At 37.8% G+C, this 27,774-nt stretch overlaps 2 protein-coding genes across 3 annotated transcripts; one reads left to right on the plus strand and one right to left on the minus strand.

Annotated features, from left to right (window-relative positions):
* The first annotated feature begins 480 nt into the window (after positions 1–480).
* Positions 481–16,432, plus strand: tmem151ba (transmembrane protein 151Ba). The gene is made up of 2 exons (XM_007255539.4): positions 481–996; positions 11,885–16,432. The coding sequence occupies exons 1-2, from the start codon at positions 877–879 to the stop codon at positions 13,340–13,342; spliced, it is 1,578 nt and encodes a 525-aa protein (XP_007255601.2). The 5' UTR covers positions 481–876; the 3' UTR covers positions 13,343–16,432.
* Positions 16,433–19,231: 2,799 nt separating this feature from the next.
* Positions 19,232–24,602, minus strand: tcte1 (t-complex-associated-testis-expressed 1). 2 transcript variants are annotated; one of them, XM_007255491.4, is made up of 5 exons: positions 24,539–24,602; positions 22,845–23,089; positions 22,112–22,680; positions 21,530–21,979; positions 19,232–19,543 (listed from the first exon to the last, which is right to left on the minus strand). In XM_007255491.4, exons 2-5 carry the CDS (start codon positions 23,029–23,031, stop codon positions 19,382–19,384), a joined length of 1,368 nt encoding a protein of 455 aa, XP_007255553.3. In that variant the 5' UTR covers positions 23,032–23,089; positions 24,539–24,602; the 3' UTR covers positions 19,232–19,381. The 2 variants fall into 2 exon arrangements, with proteins under 2 accessions (XP_007255553.3, XP_022540099.2); XM_022684378.2 differs by having other exon boundaries at positions 22,845–23,086; positions 24,539–24,580.
* Positions 24,603–27,774: the final 3,172 nt, after the last annotated feature.

The following is a 27,774-nucleotide window of genomic DNA, read 5'->3' on the forward strand; positions in this document are numbered from 1 at the left end:
GCATTTAGCTGACACTCTTATCCAGAGTGACAAGGTTATTTCTATTACAAAGGCTGGTCAATGTTAGGAGTCTGCACCAAGGACTCTTATTGGTGTAGCACAACATAGTCACCTAGATTGAATTGAATCCTAGTCTACCACATGATGTGGTAGCTCACTGACTGGGGCTGGTGTTATCCACTGCGCCACACCAACCACAACGCATTGCATTAAACAAAAGAAACGCAGAATTAAAACTGAAGACAGCTAACGATTTAAAAGAGTAAAAAAGAAGACTGTGTCACAATGCATGTATTGCAAGGAAGTTTTAGCATGATGGGTGTTGTTACACATTCTAACGTTAATTAAAAACTAGTGGACTGACACTTTTAAGATGCTGCTGGAGTCGCCTTTTGAGCACACCTTTATGTCTGTGCTCCGCTCGAGCTCCTCCCCCTCCTCTCATCATTCCCATTCAGCGTCGTGGCGGAGCGGGCGCGCGCGCACGTGCAGCTCCGCGCTGTGTGTTTTTTCACTGATCGTTATTAATCGGCGCGCTGCCGCTCTCACACCAGGCTACACCTCCTGCTCGCTGGAGCTGAGCGCTGTGGTGCAGGAGCTGCAGGAGCTGCAGAAGGTGCAGGAGGGCCCCAGGCTGCGATGCTCCTTCTTTTGATCAGTTCAGTTCAGTCCTGAAGGAGGATGAGGTGCTGCTGTAGGATGGCGTTCACACATGCAGCGCGTGCAGCTGTTCTGCTCTGAAAGCACATGGCAGCGTTTTCTGAGCTGTTTTTCTGTGTGTCAGTAAGCGGTGGGCTACTGGTGCTGCTGCTGCTGCGCTGACCGTCCCCTCGTGCGAGCTCTGTGGATGATGCATGGCCCCCTGCCCGCACAGACATGTCACCAGCATCGGCCGCCCCGGCCACGACCACGGCTACGGCTACAGCTACGACCACCGCTAGCAGCCCAGCCGCAGCTCCAGCTTCGGGAGACGAACCGGAGAGTCCCCGCGAGGAGGTAAGACACACACAAAGAGAGACAGAGAAAGTCTTACTGTACTGGTATATACATGTATAATGCATTGCCTTCCCTGATAGCAGTGCTGTGCTTTTTCCCATATATTTTGTCGCATGCGTTTGTGTTTGCATTACTTTTTTTTTAAATCATGCCATTCATGATTATTATTTATGTGCATACCCTTCTGTTTCATCACTACGTGCCAGGGAAAAAAAGCTGGCGTATTGAAAAAAAAAGCTGGCGTGGATCATCTCATCTCATAATCACGTCTGATTAATTATGACTGAACAAAGCACAGGAGGACAGGTGACTGATCTCAGCACATCACCCCCTCTATAAACAAAGAGAAGCAGCCCTGCCACGTTTAAAGCACTGCTATCAGTCTGTTCCAGTTCTAGTGGAAAGCCTGCATGCATGATGAGAACTAGACTGTACAAAAGGATGTGCAGGAGAATTATTATTTGTTTTTACACTTATTAGTTATCAAATGCATTATAAATCCATTCAATCACAGTTAGGGAATGTATACTTCATGCACACTCACTGAGCATTTTATTAGGACACCAGCCAATCTATAGTTTCAGCAGGTCGAATTCATCTAGTTATTGACCAGCAGCTTTAAGTAATGTTCACATCAACCATCAGAATGAGGGAAAAAAAATCCAATTTCATTGATCTCACTCATTTTGAGAGTGCCCTGATTGTTGCCTGGGAGGTTGGTTTAAGTATTTCTGGAACTGCTGATATGAAGAATTCACTCAGAGTGGTGAAATAAAGAATAAACATCCAGAAAATCCAGTGAGCAGCAGTCCTGCATACAGAAAGACATTTTTGATAAGACAGAAAGTAGCCAAAAGAGAAAGACCAGCCTGATTTTAGTTGAAAGAAAAGCTACCATAATTCATATAACTACTAGGTGGGTGGTCTACAACAGCAGAAGAGCACACTAAATTGCTCTCATCTGTAAGCCAAGAACAGAAAGCTGAGGCTGCAGTGGACATTGGCTCAGCAGAACAGAACAACTTCTTGTTGCTGACCAGGTGCATCCCTACATGACCACAACTTACCCATCTCCTTTTAGCCAATTCCAGGATGATAATAAGATCATGTCACAAAGCTTTCAAACTTGGTTTATGAACATGACAATGAACAGTTTGTATGTGAAAGGATGGGATACTCTCCAGGAACTGAATGACACACTCACATCAACCTTGACTCTTAGAGGAATGAGGAATCTTAGAAGAATGTTTCCAACATCTTGTGGAATCCATTCTGTCCAGTAACTATACAGTTATAATGTTCCTATCAGCTTAGTGAGTAAAGGAGCTTAGCATTATATATATATATATATATATATATATATATATATATATATATATATATATATATATATATATATATATATACGTATATATATATATATATATATATATATATATATATATATATATATATATATATATATATATATACTCTTTCTCCATACAGCAATAGCTTACAACTAATTTGCACAAATTTTCTCTTACATAAATCATACATTTATATATTGGATCACCCAAGATGTGTCTGATGTCTGAAGTTTGTATCAACAAGATTTTGGGCTTGAATCCATGTTTATAGATAGATAGCTGTGAGTCACTCAGTATCATAAACCACATTCACAGGGCCATTAGAGATCATGTGGTTAGAGATTCCCATTCAAAAGGGAGAGCCTTTAGTGTTTTTTAGCAAAGGAGATATTGGGCTGAGATTGCTTAAATGCTGCTGTACCAAACATAAGAATGGACAAGCATGGCAAGATTTGGCTCCAGAAACAGCTCTCTCTAGGGACAGTCTGGAGTTCACCCACAGTGATGTGATAAACAAAAAAAACATCCAGTGAGTGGCAGATCTGCAAGCAGAAGCATTCGGTTAATGAGACAGGTTAGAGGAAAAATTTACCAAAGGCCATGAATACCCAAGTAGGCATTACACAAAAGTGGTGAACTGAAGGGCACATCTCCATGCAGTGTTAAATCATGAAGCAGATGGTCTTCAGCAATGGAAGACCATGGTGGTCTCATTCATGCTGAGATCAGAAAGACTACAGGATGCAGTTAATCATGAAAAACTAGATGACGGAAAATTGGAGAATTGCTGCTCAGTCTGATGTGTGTTGATTTCTGCTGCCACAGGCAGATGGCAGGTCAGATCTTGGCAGACACAGCATGAATCCTTGGATCCCTCCTGCCTTGTGTCCACAGCACAGACTGTTGATGGGGTAATGGTGTGGGGCAAGCACTCCAGAATAAGGGGGAGGCAGAGGGATATTTATTATTATGCTACCCATTCTGTTGCATCAATAAGAGAAATGCAGATTGAAGACTGAAACTAAACACTGATCATCACTGACAAAAACAGGATGCTCCCATTTAACAAACATGATGATACTTATTTGCCTAATGTGTCTGACCTTTAAACAGCTGGATTGTATTCATAAACCTTATCTGTCTACTGAATATTTGCACATTTTTCACTACAAAGAAATTGAGAATAGATGGAGATTAAACTGGGACCATTTTTTTGGCAGTTTAAAGGGATACCTCAAAAGATGAGGCAAATACCAAAAACATTTAGGACCATGCTTTTTTAAAGTGTATTCTCTCTTACAGCAGCAAAGGGTACAGTCACCCCTAAGAAGTAAGAAAATCAAGCGCCATAAAATGATAATCAGTTCCTTCAAATCAAAGCAGTCAAAGAGGTAACCGTGACAACCGAGGAAGTGGGGGATGAGGGCAAGCCCCATCTGTAATGGAGAAAATCTCAGCTAGCTTAAAGACCCTCACTAATACTATGTTTCATTTGAAGGTACACTATGATGTGGTTCTGGAAAAAAAAACACTTTAAAAGAAGGGTTTTTATATATATTTTATATATATATATATATATATTTAATCATATCATGATATATTTTGTCATGGGTTAAATGTAATTACGTACTTATGTACTTTACTGTACATTATTAATAAAAAATTACATAAGTGTAGGATTACATAAGTGTAGGATTTGATTAGTGCTTTTAACTATCTCCTGCTACTAATGCATTCTGTTTCAAAATGTGATAATACATATTGTGTATTTTAAAAATGTTTTTAAATATCATATATATTTTACCAGCCCTTTTTTAAAGTCAGATGGAAAATTATGCATTAGGGCTGCACAACAAGAAGATATTGTTTCTGAATTTTTGTACATTTTTGGGGAAAAAGTTGCATAATACAGTCACAATACAATTCAGATTATTCTCATTTACCAGGATATATCTACAAGGCAGTCTCATTTTATATGCCTAGTATAATTTATTTGACTCTAGTCTTCAAATATTATCACATGCTGGATTATTGACTTCTGGTAAAATGTAGTCAAACATCCTGTATTTTTTAATATTGATATACAATATATAATTAAATAAATAAGAACACTGCTCTTTCAGTATTAAGACTTAGCTAAGGTGCTAAGGCAAAAAAGGCAAAGGTCTGAGGAAGCATCACTCTCAAATCCATTCCAAAATTGCAATATATATAGCAAAATATAAAATATATATAACCAAAAAATATTGCAATGTCGTTTTTTTTCATCCAGTATCATGCAGTCCAATAATGCCTTCAAATAAAAGCAAATCTAACAGATAAACTTGACAACCAAAGCAGTGGAAAATGCTATAAAATTTGTATGCAAAATGATGCGCTCAATGGAACGCAAATCAAAGGGGTATCCATGACAACTGGGTCAGTGGGGGTCCATGCTTAAAGATACATTCTTCAGTATAGTACATGGCCTAGGGAAGGTTTCCCTGACATGCCTTAGGCTAATCAACAACAACTCTGCATCATTCAGAGATGACATACTGTGTTTAAGCGCTGATGCCATAGCTGACATGTGTCCCTTTATGACCCTCTGTAAATGGACATGTCCAGCAGGATTACAGACCATGACATAAAGCACACATCATCTCCGGCTGCTTCCACCAGCGTGACAGTCACTCCACTTTACTCCAGAACTCATCCGGAGCAGTTCTCCATTAAATTAAAGCTCTTTGGGAAGAGGAGAATGTGAGGTTTTCAGTTTGAGTGTATGTCTGAACAATCTGCAGGAACAGGGTGACATCATCAGAACAACCTTACATTCCAAGAGATACAAGAATAATCTGAATTCACACAGCCACTGCTTCGAAATCAGCACTTCATCCTGAGAATGTGTCTGACATTTTTTCTAACAATTCACAGCTACACACATGTGGGGGTGTTAACAAATGAGGTGTGAAAAAAACAAGTGCGTACATTTTCTTTTTTAGGAACCAGTGGATCTCTTATGTCAGCTAATTTTAATGAATTCTGCTTAAAAGACAAATGTCCACAGACCATATTCCACTTTTTAAAAATATATATTTTTCTTAAATAAGGTCCAATTATGACATTTCTATGGGCTAATGAACCAAAAACATAATTATAATCATAATTATTCATGATTATGCATCCATTTTCCAACCAAAATATTTGAATAGGCTGTTTCTGTAACTGTGTCTATTAAACTAACTGAGGTATAAAAAACCTTATTTGTTGCCCTATATCATGCTGAGTTTGAGCGGGTTTATTGATTTTATTGGGTTATTTTTTTTTAGATACTCTTTAGTTTTGTCATTGTCTTTTATCACCATTATCATAATTGATTTTTTATTACTTTATTTATTGTTTTCAGTTGTTGTATTTAATTTTATTATTTCCATGCTTTGTGCCTTGTCTATTTTTTACTACATGTCTAAAATTTTTACTTCTCTTTTACTTATACGACTATTTGTGTTTAATGCTTGGCTGCTGTAGGCTAATGAATAAATATATGAAAATGTGTTGCTTTTTATGACATTACAACAACATAAACAAAAACAAAAAACAAAAAGACCTTTTTGTTGCAGTTTAATTGTCTCATATAGCCCATATGCATATATACCCATTATTATTGTCATGAACATGATAGCTATTGAAAATCATATTTTGGCAGTAATCTGATCAACACATTTACATGCACTCGGGTAATCAGATTATTGAAAAAACTTTATTCACATGAATTAGGCAATAATTGTTTTTCTACTTTGCATCCATCTCACAGAACTATGTGACATGTAATTTAAAATTCCTTAATAGTGCTGCAAAGATGGACAAAAGTGTTTTTTTTTTAACAATCAGGTCATATCCAGTAACATTTACCACCTGAATAAATAGAAATCTGAATAATGATTAAATTATTTAGTGCATGTGAACTCACGCAATGTTTCCAACTTCTGGGAAATTCTTGTGGAAATCAGCACATCGGATACGGAGCTTCTGCAGTGTTTGAAAGGCAAATTGAGTCTGTATCTGGTACTACAGATGTGTGCAGTCTATCACAACGTCCAGATAATGAAGTGTTCAGCAGAAGGGGGAAGGTTAGGCCACTATCAGGTCATCATTCATTCAGAGACGAACAAAGCAGCTCTATGTCCTACGGAGTAATGATGCAGCAGTTATGCTGTACCAGCAGACTTAAATCCCATCAGGAAAGTCATTGTGCCATCGCTTGCTGAAGCACTGAACATCTCTGGCTATTACATAAAGGACCATTTTTAAACACTATTTAGGCCTTAGTGGAGCAGCACTTTGAGCTGTGGGGCGTGAACTGAAACCCAGATCGACAGCAGTGTAACTCAGTAGGAAACACTGCTGAGACTACTGTACTCTTTTTAAAGGGGATGTTCACATATTTTTTTACAATTGAGAATTTTTAGAATATGTTTTAAATATTTAAATATACAATTTACTGTAAATACACTGTACATATATATTTTGGCTGTATATCTACAAAATGTACAAAACACATCTCGCATGAGGCCATAAGTGAACTCCTTCACTTTACTCTTTCTTTTGGTAAACTAATAGTCAAAGGTGGATAATTTCCAGCTCACTGCAAATGTAGTCCATCAGTCAAGACATGTTTGGTTAACAGTTAACAAGGCTGTATGACCAATCATATTTTCACTTTGTGAAAAACAGCAATCTCTTAACATCATTACCCTTGTACTGCAAAAGAGGGAGCACCTCACACTGCTCATAGGCTGGAGGCAGAACAACATAAACTGTATAAAAGCTAGTGTTTCACAGTCTTGGTCCTATAGGCACTCTGCCCTACATATGTTAATAGATATCCTTAACCGGTTAAATGATCTGTTAAATCAGGTGAACAAAAACACTGACACATCATCTTTATCCAATTCACAATGATTTTGTGAGTTAAAATAAGATAATAACATCAGTGAATTATATGTTTATTTTCAGTTGTGAAAAGGTGAGAGCAGTACGCAATCTAAAGGTAAACCGTCAATCTCGCAGCTTGATTATGGGGAAAATAGGCCTCTTGTGCATGTACTTATTCTCTTTAATTAATCATGGCTGTGTTTTGGGCGTAGTGTGAAAAAAAAAACAATTAGTGTGTCACTTGCCATTCTTTTTAAGAGGCAGGTGCACTCTGACTTGGGCAGATTGGTATTTTAAGGGCTCAGCGCTTCTGCTCTTCTCAGCACAGGAAACTAACCTGCTGGTTCAAGCTGTGAAGGTGAACAAGCAGGTCATTTACAAGACAACAATGTTTAAGATATTTTTAAACAATATGTAAAATAGGGCCTAAAGAGTAAAGATAGAGAGAAATGAGCTAATGTGCCACTCTTTCTACACACAGCAGCAAGAGGGAGAAGGAGGAACAGGGACAGGGGGACAATCAAGACTACAGTATACCATATTAGTTAGCTTAAGGTTTCCAGGTGTTGTACGCGCATGTAATATTACCAAATTTGTATATGACTGCATGATCCCTGTATCATGGTGGTCACTTTCACACTTTTGCACTTTAATTCCTCTACATTCACCAAAATGTAAGAATGATTGTTCAAACACATTTGGGAGTAAAGTGACATTGTTCACAAAGGTACAGACAGATTTTCTGTCATCACATCTGCCACAGAGCTACTACAGTCAGCATCTCTGCCTGGAGTACTGAGTGGTTTTCTGCTTAATAAGGTTTCCCATATTGCATTCCTTTGAAATGGGATGAGTAACAGCAATGGGAGCTCAGATCAGGCCTCTGGGCTCATATCACCATGCTGAGAAACTCCAGCACGCTAAAATAGTCTGCAGAAAAGTGGGACGCAGCTCTCGCGCCTCTCCCCAGCAGCCTTATCAGAACCAGCAGCACCTCGTCAGCCCAGAAAGAATCCCCGCCACATTACAGGCTGAAAAGCCGAGCAGAAAGTGAGCAGGCCTGCAAGCACAGCCATGGGGGAGCAGGGAATATCGCACAGGCTTTGTCTGAAGGATTAGCTGCTTTACAGCGCAATCCAGATTTGTCCAAAACTGAGCCGCTACAGCCGCTTCTGATTTTGCCTGGAAAATAATACAGCTAATCGCCCTTCACCTCGACTAGATAGTAAAGCACTCCTCCTTCCTGAATTGCTTTTATTCCCTCTCATCATATTTCTCTTGACCGACTGGCAGCTTTAATATGGTGAATAAACTGCTGTGATTTACTCTGCTAGGTTCCAGCACTGTGTAAATATCCATTCCTTCAAGCACGAGTGCTCTCTTTTCCTGAAAAGACTCAACATGTCAGAAGCAATTATTCTAATCACTGACTGATGACAATTACATGCATGAACACTTTCAGTAACAGTGAGCAGCCTTTTAATGTAGGTCCCAGGGTTTCCATTGAATTCTCAATGGGGTATTTGGGTGGAGCTCCACTGCTACATAGTACAGTACTTGGGGGTTTTAAACCCCTGTAGCCCAGGCTTGGCATTGAGCACAGAGACATAAGGAATATCTGCAGCAAGAATTGTGAACGACAGTGTCAGCAGCAATGTCTGGACACATTTGGACATAAATATACGTGAATACAATGATGAGTTTAAGGTACGTTTATAATGTCTTAAACGATGAACAAATCCTTTACAGGAATGACAATTGTCTGCATATTTTAGATACAATTTCTACTTATTTATCGTAATTGATACATAAAACATAACATAAAATAAAATATTGGATCTGCTTATTGAAGTTGTTTCCCTTAATATTATTTTCTTTGGGAAATGAGCAGAATTTCAGATCCCCCCAATTTTTCTCCCATCCACTTATCTTTCACTGCCTTCAACAAATGCAGAATCAGTTCTGATAACGTGTTGGCTCTCTCATCAGTAGGCAAAAAAATAAGACAGTGTTAATAAAATAAAAAGCAAAGAAAGAAAGGATCAGTGGATGGACAGAGACAAGTGGACCATTCTTACCACAGCATGAACACTGACATTTCAGCAAACAGAGAACATTATACAAATGTTTAGCAATGTTTTGAAAAGGTTCCAGGAAGGTTAACCTGTAACTTTACAGAATTAATGTTCTAGGAATGTTTTGAAAACATTTAAAATAATAGTTTTCATCACAAAGTTATTAGAACTTTTCTCAAATAACATTCCCAGCTGGATGAGTACAGTTTCTCTGGTCTTTGAATTGAGTTAGATTGTGATACAGTATTCATACTTTCACTGTCGAACAGTTTCTATGCTCTTTGATTTGAGTTAGATTGTGATACAATATCTGTACTTTCACTATAGTACAGTTTCACTGCTCTTTGAATTGAGTTAGATTGTGATACAGTATCCGTACTTTCACTGTATAACAGTTTCTATGCTTTCTCTAACTGAGTTACATTTTGATAAAACAGAAAACTTGACAGGATGAAGGTTCTAAGAACATTCTACTGTCTAACGTCCAGAAAATGTTCTACTAACCAATTAGGTGGGACGGTAGTGTGTGTTAATGTGAGTGATTACCCAAAAAAGGAAGCTAATGAGAATCAATAAAAAATATCTATTGCAAATGAATCACTCAGGCTTCTGTGTTTAGCTTGTCAGTCAAAGCCTGTGGTGACTACCCCTGCCATTCCACACCGATCTGCAACGAATGCCTTAAAGTAACATTAGCTGCTCTCACCAGCCCAGGAGTAAAAGCTGATATCACACCCATGTAATGTGAGACAGTGACTGTCCTATATTTTGCTCAATGCATTTTGCGACTCAGACAGGATCAGGCCATTGTCATAGTTTTCCTGCCAGGGTGGCGCTGGGGGGGCTCATGTGACAAGGTGGGGAGGATAATTGTGGAAGCAGAGCATCAATTATTCAAAACATGCTGCTGTGTAAAGAGCACAACACATGCCATTCCCTTTCACGCTCATGGAGCATCACCCTAAAAGCACATCAGCAGAGAGCCACTCTTTAAACCTGCTGCCTGTATACCACACACACACATACACACACACACGTATTTATATATATATATATATATATATATATATACTCTATACATACCATCCCTTTCACTGGTTTTCCAAGGTGTTTGTATAGCTCAAACACTATATCTTGCAGCACCCATTCATAACAGAAAACATTCTTGGTGTTGGTACCTGCCACTGTGTCCTCCAGCCCTGCCTCCTCTGTCCTGGAACAATGGCTGCCCAGTGTCTGGGCAACTGTGAGGATATTCCCCTGTTCCTCCAGGTTTACCTATCCCCAGGGTGAGCCACAATACCACCTTCCCCCTTTGGGTGGAATTCCTGCATTTTATTAAGGCCTTTTTTTGCAGGAACTATATCAACTATTTTTTTAAACTGTAAGTGAAATTGTGATATACTACTTATACTTTCACTACAATCAAGTTTTTAATTGTGTTGGACTGTAATTACAGTACCCACACTTTCACTGTAGTACAGTTATTTTGGCATTTTTTTTATTGTGCTGGACTTTAATTACAGTACCCACACTTTCACAATATTACAGTTTCTGAGCTATTTTACTGGAGTTAGCTTGTGACACTGCTCACATCTTTGAATTGAGTTAGATTTGTTTGATATACTACCCATAGTTTCACTATATTATTTGTTTATCTTGTCTTTGAATTGAGTTACATTGTAGTACAGATACCCATACTTTTACTTTAAACCAGTTACTGTTATTTTAAATGATCTTGTCATTACTCATTTACACTTTTTCTGTAGTTTCTCTGCTCTTTTAGTTGAGTAATATATGAGTAATTCATATACTGGTAGTCTACAATGTTTTTCCATGTCCAGTAAGTCTGTGTGAATTTTACTTTGTCTCCTCTTTTTTGAGAATCCTGTAAAACTGTTTACTTGGTTAAATGTGTAAAGAATGACAGAATGTTTTGTTTGGTATGAACTGTTGGATGGAATGAATATTTGGTCTGGATGATAACATGTCACTTGTAAGAAATGCCTTAACATTGTAAACCACAGACACCAGTCATCAAAATTTTACGTGTTGTTAAAGCCAGTTTCTGCATCTGACCTCAGTCAGACAGAGTCGGACGTGAGCAAAGTCTGATGAGTAACCGCTGTGCTGACAAGGAGTGCAAAAATACTTTGAATCATATAAAAACCCTTTTATTACTCTATGACTGAGAGCAAAAAGCAGCAATTTAGGAATGACACAATTCGACAATATAAATTATAATAGAAAAATATGATGTATGATAAAAATATGCTTGTGTTGTGATGATATTAAAACTCTTTTATTTGTTTATATTTTATTACTGGCTATGTAGTACAAGTTTTGTATTCAGTGTCAATTTTCAATCATTTGAATGAAGCCAAAGTAACTCAAACAAAGTGTATCATGGTGAATCATTAAATTAAGTTTGACGTTTTTTGATGTATGAATAATTTCCTATCATAATGATAATTTAATAAATCATGCTGAACCATTGAATTGCTCACACATCTTTTTCCTGTTCTTTGTCTTTTCTGTTCCATGCAGCAGCGGCCACAGAAGCTGTCCCTGACCAAGGCCCTGTGCCGAGAATCTCAATGGAAATGCCTCATCTTGACCTTGCTCATGTACGGTTGTGTGGTGGCCATGGCATGGTGCTCCATTACCAAAGTGACACGCCTTACATTTGACAGTGCTTTCAAAGGGAAGCCCATGACGTACCACGAGAGCCCTTGCTCAAACGGCTACATCTACATCCCCGTGGCGTTCCTGGTAATGCTCTACGTGGTGTATCTGGTGGAGTGCTGGCATTGCTACATCCACAGCGAGCTGCAGTATAAGGTGGATCTGGAGAGCATGGCGGAACGGGTACAGCGGATGCAGCAGGCCACTCCCTGCATCTGGTGGAAGGCAATTAGCTACCATTATGTGCGTCGGACGAGGCAAGTGACACGCTACCGCAACGGAGATGCCTACACGACCACACAGGTTTACCACGAGCGGGTCAACACGCACGTGGCGGAGGCTGAATTTGACTACGGGAACTGCGGGGTGAAGGACATCTCCAAGCAGCTTATGGGTTTACAAGAGTTCCCGATCACCAAGCTTCGCTTCACAAAGTGCTTCAGCTTTGCCAACGTGGAGTCAGAAAACTCGTACCTGACGCAGAGGGCCAGATTCTTCACTGAAAACGAAGGCTTGGATGATTACATGGAGGCGCGTGAAGGGATGCATCTCAAAAATGTGGATTTCAGAGAGTATGTGATGGCCTTCTCAGATCCTGATAACTTGCCATGGTATGCAAAGCACAGCGCCTTCTGGATAGCAGCCTCGTTAACACTTTCCTGGCCCTTGCGAGTCCTGATGGAGTACCGTACAGCTTATCTTCACTACCATGTGGAAAAGCTATTTGGCTTTGACTATGTTCCCGTCACACCTTTGGATGAGCGGCCGTATTGCCGGCACATCCCTCGGGTCAACACCATCGACAGCACAGAGCTGGAGTGGCATATTCGTTCCAACCAGCAGCTTGTGCCCAGCTATTCTGAAGCTGTGCTGATGGACCTGGCCCAGCTATCAGGCTGCAACACATATTCACCCCGTGGGGTCAGCGGTGGCTATCGGCAGAACTGTGAGCGCTGCCACAGGGCCATCAGCAGCTCGTCCATTTTCTCTCGCAGTGCCCTCAGCATCTGCAACAACAGCAGCAGCCCACGCTTGCCCTTCAGCGGCAGCCGCTTTTCCCTGGGTCGCCTCTACGGCTCCAGAAGAAGCTGTCTGTGGAGGAGCCACAGCGGCAGCCTGAATGACCCAGGCTGCCCCACTGAAAGCACACGCTGCCTGGCAGGTCAGCCTGGCCAAGAGGAGGAAAACCCACCATTACCTCCGAACTATCAGGACGCACTGTACTTTCCCGTGCTGATTGTGCACCGCAACGAAGGATGCCTGAATCATGACCATCGCTCTCTGCATCGCAATGGCTCATGTGTAGAGACATCTTTATGACCCAGGCTAAAGCTTTTCAAAGTTTCCAGGTTTGCTAGACATTCCATTGACCTGAATGCAAGGGTTCTTTTATGATCGAATCTTGACCTGCTGATTGCAGACAGCCTGACAAAACGGAGCTATACAAGTTCAGAAACTAATGTGGAATGTACCTTTAGGGACAGTGTTTGGGTCAGAATGAAAACTCTTGCCAAGATGTGGATAAGAGCAAAAGCGTTTACTCCCTTTAGACTTTGCTGTTGAATGAAACTTTGTACTGAATGGAACTGGGCCAAGTGAATCTTTCTTCCAGAGTTGCCTGTCTAGGTCAACTATATCAAGATATTGCTGCATAATATAACGGATAATACATGTTATTCTCCAACAACCAGGTCAAATACAGAAGCAAACACACATCTGCTCATATTATGTATAGGAATACACAAACACAATCAACCAAACCACAGCGATGTTTCTATTATTGTAGGCAATAGAAAACAGCAAGTTCTTACATCACAACAGAACAAGCGGACTGCTGATTCTGTTCTTTTCCTTTTTGCTGTTTAAGCTTTGGTCACACTCCACAGTAAAATGAGAAAGTAATAAGATACAAGTCCTGAGTCTTGGGGAAATTGCTTTACTCTATATTTACTACTCATGAAAAAGCAACTGGTGAAAAGTTTTAGTTCAAAGGAGTAGGCAGTCCAACAGTGTCAGATTTTGGTAAATGTGGAAATAATGCTAAATAGGTATAATGGCACATTTTAACCTTTAGATTACAGTGTTTTGTGATACCTTTGTCATTACTTAGACTATGGCACGGTTATAAAAATGGCCATGTCAGCTTTCTAAGGCATTTTTACCTCAAGTCAATTAGTTATAATACATTGTCATTCCAGGACAATATCCAACTTCTAAAGCAGAGAGTAAACAAACGCAAAAAATGCTGGACATGTGTAAATATCATCCCAACTCCTCTCTTATTTATAGTAATAAAGTCAGTGATATGAATAATTTAGTAGAGCCAGGCTCAATAATGGATATTCATAAACTTGCATAGTTTTCAGAAAAAAACCTTTTTTATATAAATCTGTACAACAGCATGAACTCATTCAAATGAAATCTTGCTTCTTTGCAAATCTCACCTCTTATTTTCACAGTAATTGAAGTGCCTCAATTTATTTTTTGCATTAGAGCTAGTTTGTTTTAGACTGTTTAAGTGTTTTAATTGATTAAATGTTAATCATTTCACATGTACACAAGCAAATGGGATTCTGTAAAAACCTAAGATTCCTGCTGTGGACGAAATAGAAAGATACAACCCCAGATCTGCTGAAATGCTTAGAAAATTCTGAAATGCTGAGTCTTCAAGTCAAATGCAAATTACCATAGCTTATAGCTAAAAATAGAGCCTTCATATCAAAATGCACAGAACTTCAGAAAGAAACATTTCAGCACTAACATAAAATCACTTCACAGAGAAGAATCTTTCCATGAACAGTCAGTTTTGGCAGGACATTATTCCACTGTGTATTTCTCATTTTTAGTACTAGTACTAAGAGCTCCATGCTAGTCACTTTAGCCATTCTGTGTTTTATTTATGCTTATTGTTTTCAGGAAGTGGGGTTTGCATGTGGTTGTTAAATTAGTGATGTGGTTTTAGAATTTGATTGCTGGCTATTATTAGCTGTAACCTGACAACATTGCTAGCTCATTAATCTAACTCAAGTGGACAACACAGCAGTCACACCAGGGTGACAATTCTCATCTGTTCTGTAGCCATCTAAAAATGAGGATGACATCTTACTGTGTGTCATCTCATTGCTGTTGAAGGAAAACTTCACTAATTATATTTCCAAAAGTATTAAGACAGCTCTTCTGACATCAGCCACCAAGCAATATCACCATGCCTAGCTGCAAGATGGCTGGAGAGGTATAAAGTATTGAGCTGAGGAGCAGAGGAGTTGCTTTTTCTGAAGTGATGGAGCTGAGCTCTATCCAGTACATTTTAGATGAGTCTGAGTGCCAGAACGAATCATCCAACATCAGAGCATAACCTCACTGAGGCTCTCTAATGTGTTCAAAATCTATTTCATAAGAAACTCCAGATGAGCAGTTGTCTCAATTTTTACATATACTTACCTTAGATAAACCTTTTCTATTGGTCCAAACCTAGGGAACAATTTGAAATGTATGAAATTCACAAAAATACTCAAAATTTGTTTTGAAACAGTGATCTGATCCCAAAATGTCACTCACGGGTTACATTTTTCCAGGTCTGAGGAATATTTATTTTATTATTATTGAAGTAACTGTACTTCATTACTACAAGTATTATTTCGAATGTTTTGTTTTATACTTTGCGTAAAAGCTCAGATAATAAGCCAGATAAAGCAGACTGAACTGTTAGGCATTGTGTAAATAGTACAGTAGATAAGGGCTTAACATGAAGCACAACCAGGCTCTCCACAAACACTGTTATAAAACCTACTGACTATATTGCATGCTCAGTACCATACAGCATCTATCTGTGGAAACACAATGCTTTTTTAAAAACTTTACTTACTGCATTGTAATTACCATACCGAACAGCCATGTTCAGAATATTCCTACAACGAAAACTGACACTCAGGTTTCTGTGTTTGTTTTGTGAATCACTCTTTAAATGCTTAAAAAATTTGTATGTTATTGGGTACATTTCAAAAGGTGATAAATACAAAACTATAATCAGAATATTTCATAGCATAACTTAACTTAACTTGTAAAGAGCTTTATAGCTCCAGTGATACTTGGATATGGATATTTTTTCCACAATTAAATATCTTGGCGTAATAGGGGAAAACTGTAGGTTTTCATCCGGTCCATAAGTATTTGGGCAGTTGTTGCCTCTATACAGCACAGCACAGTTTTAGTTATTTTGTGGTGTATCTATTCAGCTTTAATTCATTGGGTACAAAAAAAGTATTTCATGGACTGTTAGGGATTACAGTCATTTAAACAAAGCCATTTTTACAGTTTAAAAGCCAGGTGTGGCCCATTTTTCCTTAACACATTAAGAATATAAATAATCTGCAATTGATTCTATTGTATTGAATTTATCAGATGAACAAAAAAACTAAAATGCCTGTTATGGTGAAGAAACTGTATATTAACAAGTTGGTACACTGAAATAAAGAAGAAATACACTTCTCTGATAAGCTCTGATAAGATGGTCCTTTACAGTACAGCCCAAGGCAAAGGAACAGAATGTTCTTAAATGGCAGGAAGACCACAGTAAAGGCCTGACGAAGCTTTTCAAGAGAGAAAACTCAGAATTTGGTTCATGGGTTCCAGACTTCAAGCAGTCACTGGCAGCAAAAGATCTACACCCAAGTATTAAAAAGAATATTAAAAATATTTTTATTGTTTTATTCAAATCCACTGAGGTGATGTACAAAGGCAAAAATCATTTATTTGCCTGAAAACTTATAGACCTGACTGTACATTTTATCTTAGGCCAAACCATGTCCATACATTTCAGTGTTATTGTGTTCAGGACTTGTTTGAATATTAAACACAGCACTGGGGAAAGTACAGTTTGAAGATTGTAAATCTTTGGTAAAATGTTTGTAATTCCATTCTAGAAAAGTATGCAATATCTTTAAAAAACAGTCCAAAAAAATTCTAACTCCAGCCTAATTTTGGTATTCTTATTTGTTTATCTAATTGTGATGTGGTAAAAAGTGTGCACAGAGAACTGACAGTTTTTTTTCTCTAAAATGTGGGTAAAATATTCACTGTAACATTTATTTATTTATTTATTTATTTATTTATTTGAGGGACATTGATTTACATAGTGAATTCATAATGGATGCACAAGCTGTACTTTAACAGTTTGCCAGTATTTGCAAAAGAATATACAAAATAAATGCCACTGTATTGATATAAGGACACTTTTGGTAAAATGATGGGCATTTAGTACCATTTAGAACCGTGATACAAAGCATTTATCAAATGTATGACAAACTTACGAAAGAGGTTTAGCTCCAAGGTTTTTCCATCAGCAATAGTCAAAACTGGTCTAGATCATTCCTAACCTTGGCTTTAAATAAAAATGGCTAATAAACATATAAAACATTTAATTTAACTTTAACCATTAATTTTAGTGCAAAGGCCCTTGTGTTAATACAGTGTCATCTACCTCAAAAACCCGCATACCATGGAGTCCCTATGTAGACTTTACTATGAATCCATTGCTTTTAGATGTTTGCATATACTTACATACTACAGTTTGCAGCAACTGGTTGACAGCTAGTACACCTCCTGATGTGATGAACAGTACACAGCGATGAATAATTAGCCATGCATTTACAATCAGCATTAAATAGCTGTAAACTGGTAATAACACATCTCTTAGTTCAAATAAAGGACATTAAATTGGAAATATATTTCAAATGACATTAGCCATGTACATTGGAATTTTGTCCCAATTTCCTGGAAATAATGCCTTCTGTGAAACTTCCAAAAGCATTTCACTGCCTACAGCACATTTCTGATTTCTGGTTAATAATAACTGCTAATCAACAGCTACTGAAGCCCTGCTGGTGGAGACTGTGTAAAACATCAGCATGTCAACAACAACATACAGTGAAATATACTCTTTAGAAATGTGCACAGAGCTGATCTACATTCATGGAATCTGTAAACACAATGTTGCCTTTACAGAATGTGGCACATGATATATCCAAATACATGTATCAAATTCACAGAAATCTCAATAAAGCAGAATTTGTTCTCACTAAAATGGGCTGACTTTCATATGAGTCCTTCTTGTGCTGTGGAATCAATGTGTTTGTGTTTTACTTTATGAAAATCTTACAAACTACATACTATGTTACACTGTTAAGCAAAAATTTAAGTAAAAATTAGTCTGTTTTTTAGTTTATAGTTTACTCTTTCTGTCAATATAAATCAAACATTACCAAACTAAATGTAACAGCCTTTTTTAGGATGGGTTATGGACTTATATATCTTTTAGTAGTTACTTCACATGACTTAAAATGCAATTTTGTCTTTTCATTCATTTATAAATGGAAGTTCACTTTATACACAGATTACCTAAACATTATAATTATTGGTTTGCACAGTGACCAGTGGAGATCTGTCTGTATCTGTCTGTCTCTGAAATCTAAAACTTTTCATTTTTTTATTTTGGGTGCCCTTTATTTATTTATGCTCATCCTTGTTTTTTTGCCCTTTCTTACACCCTGCACAAGGAGCGTCGCAATGTTCATTGTTATCTTACACACTGCGAACAGCCTATTTTCACGCCCTAAAATAGTGATGGAGTTCAGGGTATGTCTACACTGTTGGGCGTAGTGGTCCCTAAGTGAGGTGTGTTCAATTAAACTACTACCATATTGCTATCTTGGTGGCGGAAAACACAGGTGCACCACTGACTAATTAAAACCCTGACAACAGTCAACTGTCAGACGTCCATACCTATCTCAGCTATGCAAGCAAACCCAACTTTTACATCAACAATAAATAGAATACTGAATAAAATAACTTTTCATGTAAATGAGCTGCAGGGGCACCTTGACAGCACGAACATGCAGGTCAGTATCCTCTGCTGAGACACGCAAAAGCACTGTGCAGAGCACTGGGTGCACCTGCCCCTTAAAGGAAACGGCAAGTGAAACGCTGATTAATATGATTAATTAAGAGAGATAATATATGCCTTTTTGCACACTTTGAGCAATGCAAAGTGTTAAGACCTGCAGTTAGCATCCTGCTTATTTGTGGGCAATAATTTTAGTTGCTTTTTAGCTACATTAGCATTGTAGTCTAAAACTACAGAACCAGAAATTAAGATGAATTAGACAAAGAAGATGTAAAAAAACACCACATTCTGAGCTTCAGTAAATATACTTTAACTTTTCTTTAACAGTTCTTTATTTATTTATGCCTATATCCAAAGTCCCACACACATTTGTGTAAAGATCATATTGACAACACCACATTTCTATGTGTGATTGGTTTAAATGAATGAAGGTTATTTAATCCTCCCTTGTCTGGGAATTATCTGGAGGCTGCTGTGTCCTGCCTGCCTTTGGCCTGGTTGGTGTGCAAGTGTTTCTTGATGCTGTACTCACTCTCCAGTCTGACACCAGTGAGGCGGATATCACACTCCAGCAGGCTGCTGTTGTGCGACATTCCCTCTTCCATTGCCTTCCCACCATCCTACACGCCAGCAAACAAACACAGGATATACAACACATCAGTTAAATGTCAGCCTAGACTGGACAAGCTGTTAGTCATTACTGCATTACACTGTACAAAGCATGCTTGAGTAACTAACAGCATTTTATTTCCAAACATTATACTATTCTAAAATAAATTATATCCAATAATTATATTATAAAAAGAAAAAAAAAACATAATATTGTCCTAGACTATTATCATGCATTATCATCACCCCACATTTTTACAGTTCCACAATAAAATAAAATAAAAATAAATAAAATAAAAATAAATAAAAAGATTTAAATGTGATGAAGCATCCCTTACTTAACTTGACAATACATTGGATTATACAAAGATTGTGTAATGAAATGACTATATATCTTTATGTCAAATAAATGGCATTATAGGTACATTTGAATAGAATGTGTTTAAGACTGAACATGACATTAAAGCAAAACATATGTAGAATTAAGTAAATAGCTTAACATGTTGATACTTCACTGACTTGAAAAATAACACCTATCTAATTGCTTCTCTGGGCTTGGCATGCTGATAACTGCCCTGTATCACTCTAATAAAGCTGGCAGGCCAATACTTGTGAGAACAGCTTAATAGTAATATATGGTATATATGGTGTAATATATGGTAAAAAAAAATATTAGTTTACATTTTTTTTTCACTTTTATTGATGTTTCTATATATCTCAGCTTGTACAGGAATATGTGTCCTGCAATCTTGGGTCAGAAATCAATTTACACTTACTAAATGTACAGGAGCCCATTTTTGCAAAATGTTATAATCCAAGCAAATGCAAAACATAATTATTTAGCCCAGACTTATTAAAAATATTGAATGCAAATTTATAACGGTTTATTTATCAAACTGCAAGGCAGTACGAATTGCAAATGTACATTATGATAGCATTACATTACTAACCTTGTCTTTATTTCATATAGACTTAAATAAGGCATGATAAGAATATAGTTCTACATTTAGCAAGTGTTTGAATATAAAGTTAGACGAGATGACTCACAGTGCCACTTTTCTGTAAACGATCAATGTTTAGCTTGCAGGTCAGCCACAGGCGTTTTTCACTCCCAGCAGCAAAATACTGTTTCAAGGTCACAGCACAGTGATGACCAAGCAGATCATATTCTGCACTCTGGCTACACGCAGGCTAGACATCACGATTCTAATGTTTCTTGACAAAGGAGCCAGAGCTTTCTCCTGAATGAGGCAATTATTTCTAATACAATTTGTGTTGAATTAGAACCAGGCGGATATGGGGAGTAAAGACCCCAGTGAAGAAGCAATAGAGATGATGAGACCCCCAGGGAGTGGTAATCCCCTTCCACAGCTCAGCCTGTTAGTGCACTTCTATCCCTGCTCCATGAATAATTGAGCGTGTATTACGGTCAGAACGAAGAGAGTGAATCTTTTCATGTTCATGTTTGTAAATCGAGCCGCTGCAAAGAGCTGAGTCTCCATTCCGTATTAAAAACTGTATTTTATACAGAGTGAAAAAACAGCATATGTCTAATATAAAAGGTTTAACAAGGTTTAGTTTATACTATTCTCTCGAAGTAGTCCTAGCAGTCCAAGCTAAAACACTCCTTATAACCTCAATTTGGACCTAAATTATTGGAGGCTGAAAAAGAGGATATACACTTAAGTAATAAACCCCTCCACATAAATAGTTTTTTTGTCTAAAAAAGGCTTTTTACTAGATTTTGGAAACTTTGCTGCGAGAATTTGATTGCATTTAGCGTTAGACTTAGAGTGATAGTGATGTCAGGAAGTTAGATGGCCACAATTTCACCTCATCCCAAAAATAATGGGTGGAGCATCATCTTTCCAGAGAACACAGTTCCACTGCGCCACAACTTAATGCTGAGAGGCATTATACCCAACACCACACCCTTCTATTATATGATTCTTCAATGAATTATTACTGTGAGTACCAACAAGCGGAGCAGAACTCACCTCTCCCAGTCTATTGCAGGACAGATTTAGCCTCTTCAGAGTTGAGTTGTGCACTAACATGTGGGACAGTGCTGTGGCTGTGGGCTCTGTCAGCTCATTGGCTCCCAGGTGAAGGTTTAGGAGGATGCAATTCTTTAACAGGGCCTGGGCCAAAGCTTGGCCCCCTTCATCCCCTATCTGGTTCAGTCTCAGGTTGAGGGACTCTAAAGGGGTGTTTTTAGAGAGGGCGTGGGCTAAAGCTTGGGCTCCTGGCCCCTTGATTTTGTTGTCATAAATGTCCAACTGCTTCAGGTGACTGCGGTTTAAGAGCTTCCCGAGGGCTCTTGCTCCTCTGTCACCTATGATATTGTGTGAGAGGTCGAGCTCCAGCAGAGAAGGATGATCTAGCAGGTTGCTCACCAGCGTCCGGCACTTATCATCATCCACGTTACTCTGATTGATTTTAAGAATCTGTTCAAGCAAATGAAACAAAAAAAGGTTAAATTAAAAGGTATGATTTAATACAATGGCCCAAAATGAAGTAAAAAACATCTGACTGAGATGCTATACTATGGTAAACAAGATCAGAAATTTTTTTTGAACCTTCAAAGTTGTGCACGATTGCAGGGCCTTGGCCAGGAACTGACAATCACTGAAGGTGAACTCGAATAGATTCCATTCAAAGTTCATGCCACACCCTCTCACTCCATAAACCAACTGCAGTTCCTCCAGGTTGGTAAGCTTGTTCAGCAGGATTCTAAAGTCAAAGTGGTCTATTGATGGCCCATCATCGCCCAAATCGCTGGCAGATTCTGAGGCATCATCTTCATTGAACTTTGGTGGTTTTCTGATAGGTGGCAGAAGCTGAGTTATCTTTAGCCTCCTAACATAATTCTGACAGAGTGGCACAACATCCAGCACTGATTTGGGCTCAGTTTGGTCGGGAATGAAAAGTTCAATAATGTTCTCCAGATGACGCTCAAAGAACATGCGTTTCCAGCTGAGGTCATACTCAGAAACATCCCTCTGGCCCCAGCGGTCCTCACAGCAGCGTCTCCAGTAACCCTCATCACTGATCAGATTGGCTGTTAGGCTCAAAGGCAGGAAGGTAGGAAGCTTCTCCAGGACAAAAGCCTTCTGACTAGGCAGGAGCTCATTCAGAATAGGCTTCTCTGAAACATTTTAGAGCACAAATCAACAAATGCTGTAAAACACTGTGAAACATAGTATATACTATATACTAGTCAAAGTACCTGATTAATTATATTATTACTTAAAATCTATCATTAAAAAGTGTGTGAATAATGTCTTAATAGTAGTAGAAAAAGAAGATTACCTTCAAAATGATTCACTATGTGCTGTAGACATAAGTTTTTTAAGGAAGGCACAACAGCAAGAGACCATTCTGGGTCTTCAGCAATAATTCTTCGCATCTTTCGAGGATCTGCAGCAGGATTGAGCATCTTTACTGGTGGGTTAATGCCAGCTGGAGCTTTGCCCATGGACATACTTATGACTGGCATTTCTTTGTTGTCACAATACACAAGGGCTGAAGTCAAGTCTTTAGATGAGTCCTCTCTTCTTGAAAAAGTAGAAAATAATGAGACAAATTTACTCTGGAGATCCCTTTACTTTCCAACAGGCCACTGGAGCACAGATGTATACTGCTGTTTAACCCAGAGAATTCCTTATTTAAAAATCTGCATAACAAAATTTAAAATAATAGAATGGGATTAAGATGTGAACAGTCGGATTGGATTCAGACTTGAATTGGTTGAAAATGTTTGGTTTTAGAAAAACTTTCACAGTCAGAATTGTTCACAGCAGTGGTAAATAAAAGAGTTTAATGCATCTAAAACTTCCTCAGAGAAAGTGGTAACGACAAATGCTTTAAGAAGATTTTGGAGAAAATCCATTCATGGTGGAGGGGTACATGAAAATTGTTATAAAGCACAACTGGCCTCAATAACAGACATTTTAAGATTAAATACGGTTTACCATAATCTTTACCATTACAGTAATTTGTTTTTATTTTTTATATAGTCATGGGGGATGCCTGATTCTTATCATGACACGTGTAATGTAATCAGAGTTGTTGAGTTCCTACAATGAATCATTTCATGCCAAATCCCTCTCAGAATGACTGTTAACATCTCAACCATTTAATTATTCTCTCACACATGGTTGGACAAGTCTTATTTTAAACCCAATTTCCACCAATCTGGGAAACTGAGAAAACTCCTGAGAAACAGCCCTTGAATTTTTTCACTTTGATCTAAATACAGTCTGAAGGACTTTCTGACTCATCACACCCCAGTCTTATCAAAACGACATACATATACAAAATGTGTAAGATCTTTTTTTTTCTTAGCTATATAAATCTCTTCTTTATCTCAGACATATGTTAGTTTTCTATCAACTGTGCATTTCACAGTTTGTCATGAATGATCTTACAGGGAAACACTTTAAAAGAACATTTTAAAAAGTCCTGTAGTAAATTGTAAGTAAATTTCAGTCAATTGTCAGCCATAGACCAAAAATATAACTGCTATATATATAGACCACAATACACAATAGTCACATTATCGACTTAATGGATGTGATCCCAATAATTTTAGCAGTCCTTAATACTGCCCATAACGTTGATCTTAGCAAGAAGAGCCTATTAAAGTGTGTGAGCTGGTATTTGTTTAAACAAAGGTTTTATAGCTAACTTAAATTATTTAAAGTTCCCTGCTCTTTTTAAAGTCTGTTATTATGCTATTATATAATCATTAACTACATCGGTGGTATAAAAGGCACAGAAATGATTCAGCCCTACTGAATCTAGTTACCTAGTTAGGTTAGCTGGGTAAGATAACCTAGGTTAACGTTATTGCTACACAGCAGACTAGAAGGCAAAATGACAGTAAATTGAAGTGAACGTAATGAGTAAACAGAGTACAATACTGTGGAGAATAATGTGTTTAATGTGGGTATTGCTGTGGATATTCCTAAAACAGACACGCTGAAGAAAATCTACTTATTTACCTTCCGTTCTCCAGAGTTCACCGCCAACACAAGAGTCTCCAGTCGTTATGGCGACAAGGAAGCGCTGTGATTGGCTAGTAGTCACAGAGTAGGGGGGACTTAAAAGGACATGTGTACTTTCTTTCTTTAATTTATTTTCTACATTGTAGATTAATGTTAAAGACATGAAAACAATTAAGACAAACATATGGAGTTACGTAGTAAAGAAAAAAAGTACATTTTACAGCTCTGGAAAAAAATAAGAGATCAATTCATTTTCTGTATCAGTTTCTCTGATTTTGCTATTTATAGGTATATGTTTGAGTAAAATTGAACATTGTTGTTTTATTCTATAAACTACGTAAAACATTTTTCCTAAATATCAAATAAAAACATTGTAATTTAGAGCATTTATTTGCAGAACATGAGAAATGGCTGAAATCAGAAATCAATATTTGGTAGAATAACCCTGGTTTTTAATCAGAGTTTTCATGCATCTTGACATTACTTTTGAATAACTTTGTCATTCCTGGTGCAAAAATTCAAGCACTAGTTTTTAAGTGGTTTCTTACATATATATGGACTGTGAACTAAACTTTTTTCCAAACCAGAACACTACAATCTCAAACTACCCCATCAGCCCACCTATATGCAGATATTTACATAAACCTGCAAAGTATCTTTTCTGCATTTTCCATTTTCTATACAAATTCTACTTTATTTATTAATGGACTTTTTAAAATAGTTCAATTGGGGTTTCCCCATCCTGTCTCAGTAAACTTTTAGAATTAAACTGTCTGAACTGTCATATTTGTTTTGAACAAATGAACCTGCTGACTGGGATTGGCTAATTAATGGCCATGCACTGCTGGTACTGTGGACCAATGCACATACATTAAACATTAAAATATTTGAATAGGATTCTATTAATAGCTCTTTTAGCAGCCCACACACAGAGCGTCCCACCAGGAATTGTCCCGGTACTCCCTATGGCCAGTACATCCCTCATCTCAAACCATATACATGAAGAGCAAGTTTTTATTCCAGTTATTCCATTATTTATTTTATCAATATATCATATTCTCATTGTTTAAGTTCCATTAACCCTAAAACAGAACACACTGACCATACATAACATGCTAAACTGTTATTAATCAACACAGTTTTGTTAAGAGCAGGATTTATAGCAGAAAATAAAATGTAGGGAGTAAGATGATTAGGTGTTAAAAAATCATATGTAGCAAAAAAAAAAATAGACAGCCAAATCAATACCACCAAACCAGACCCCAACAAAACAAAAACCAAGGAAAACTGTAAACAGGAAACAGTATAATCCTCTCCTAGCCATGTAACCATTAACTCTCATATTGAATACCATTCTGTCCCATTTTAATTCTAGTTCTCTTTTAAGAGATAAGGTAGCTTCTTATATCCCATTAATTTTCATTTATGCTAGATAATTAATAATATGTAAAGCACTGAGAGAAAAAGTATTGGCCCACTTTTAAATTGCAAAAACGCTGAGGAAAGAAACTCCCAAGGCTATAGACATTTTATGCATTTATTAAGAAAAGATATTCAGCACTTATTCCCCCGGGTAAAAAAGAGAAATTGTTCAGATGAATAGGAAGGTTAATCCAGTCCTGTAAAGACTCTGTAAATCATTTTCAAATCACATCTGCTAGTAAATAGCAATCCAGAGCTGGCTAAGTGCCTCTCAGTGTACACAGTGCTTAATTCCACTTGAAAGAGATGCTAATTTAGGGAATGAGGGGGTCTGAAGTGGGTCTTCTTCAGTAACACACTCTCAGCTCGATTTCTCTCAGAATTAAATAGGGAACAGAGCACAAATCTGCCAGTTAGCAAAGTGAAGGTCTCACACACACACACACAAACACACACACACACACACACACAGTAGTAGACGTGATAACAATCTAGAACATCATCAGTGTGAAATTAGACATGGGGATATTTGCAAATCTATGGGAATGGAAAGGTGTTATAAGACGCAGCATTTGTGAGAGATTTTTGTCTCACACTTGGTTAAAGAGAAGCTTGACTACAAAGTTGTGGAAATGTCTGTTGTGTAAAAAAAAGCCACTTGTGAAGCACAAAGCTTTGGCGTGACATCTGGGTGTGAAGCCACTTTGTGAAAACACATCTGAAACAAAATAAAACACTTTGATCCTGTGAGGGTATTTTTAACTACATAACTAAAATAAAACCTCAGGTGGTTCATTTGCACACAGTTTGCTTTCAAGCTTGCTTTTTAGGCTGAATGTTAGATGAACTAATTTCTCTGGGAAAGAACCTTCTGCTTAATCATCTGACAGGAAAACAGGAAAATTTGCTGGAATATAAAGCCCCTTTCCTAATCTGAACTGCCCAATAGAGCCATTATTAAAGAAGACATGGCCCTATTTTTTACCAGTAGTGTAGCAATAACAGTGGGAACCCTGAGTTAATGCATTCTGAAAATTTATGTCTGCAATTTTCATTCATTAGAATAATGCGTGTGTGAGAAAGAATTATATTATTATATTATATGCTATAAGGGTTCATAAAAGGAAGAGGGGTGTCAAATCTGTCCACTATGGGCTGATGTGGCTGAAGGTTTTAATTGCTGCCAAGTAGGGGAGAGCGGGGTAATGTGAGACATCGGGTAATGTGAGACACCCCTTGTATCATGGCAACTGAACACAATTGTGGTCATGTGACCATTATGTTGTCAAGTCCCTCCCATTTCCCACTACTAGGAAGAGGAAGTTGTTGCTGGTGCTGTTAAGTTTTGGTTTTTTTTCACAAAAAGGTGTTTTATGCATTTAAAAGTAAATTTTCTTGCTTTGAACTTAATCAACTATTTTATCAAAGTAAATTGATTCAGGTAGAAAAACTAATATCATACATGCTTATGAACGTTCAACATATCAAACCATGTGATTGATGCTAGTTGAAGATTAGCCTGATTTGCTAGAGATTATGTTTTTTTCTAAAATGGTAGCCGTGGGGTTAAGTGAGACAAATGCTGTGGGGTAAAGTGAAACACCGTCCCAGCCAATTGGACTTAGAAACATTGTGCAGGTAGGCTAGCGTGTGATTACATAGATAAGAGATTACATGACTATATGATTCTGTAGGTTAACTTTCCAAAAGCAAAATCTATACTAATGAATACTGTACTTTTTAGGAAAAGAGTGGTTTGGAAGATTCTTAGCACGTCAACATCTCTCTGTATGAACTCCTGAGGCAACATC

This window comes from Astyanax mexicanus, chromosome 1 (genome assembly GCF_023375975.1).
Source record: "Astyanax mexicanus isolate ESR-SI-001 chromosome 1, AstMex3_surface, whole genome shotgun sequence".
Lineage (NCBI taxonomy): Eukaryota > Metazoa > Chordata > Actinopteri > Characiformes > Acestrorhamphidae > Astyanax > Astyanax mexicanus.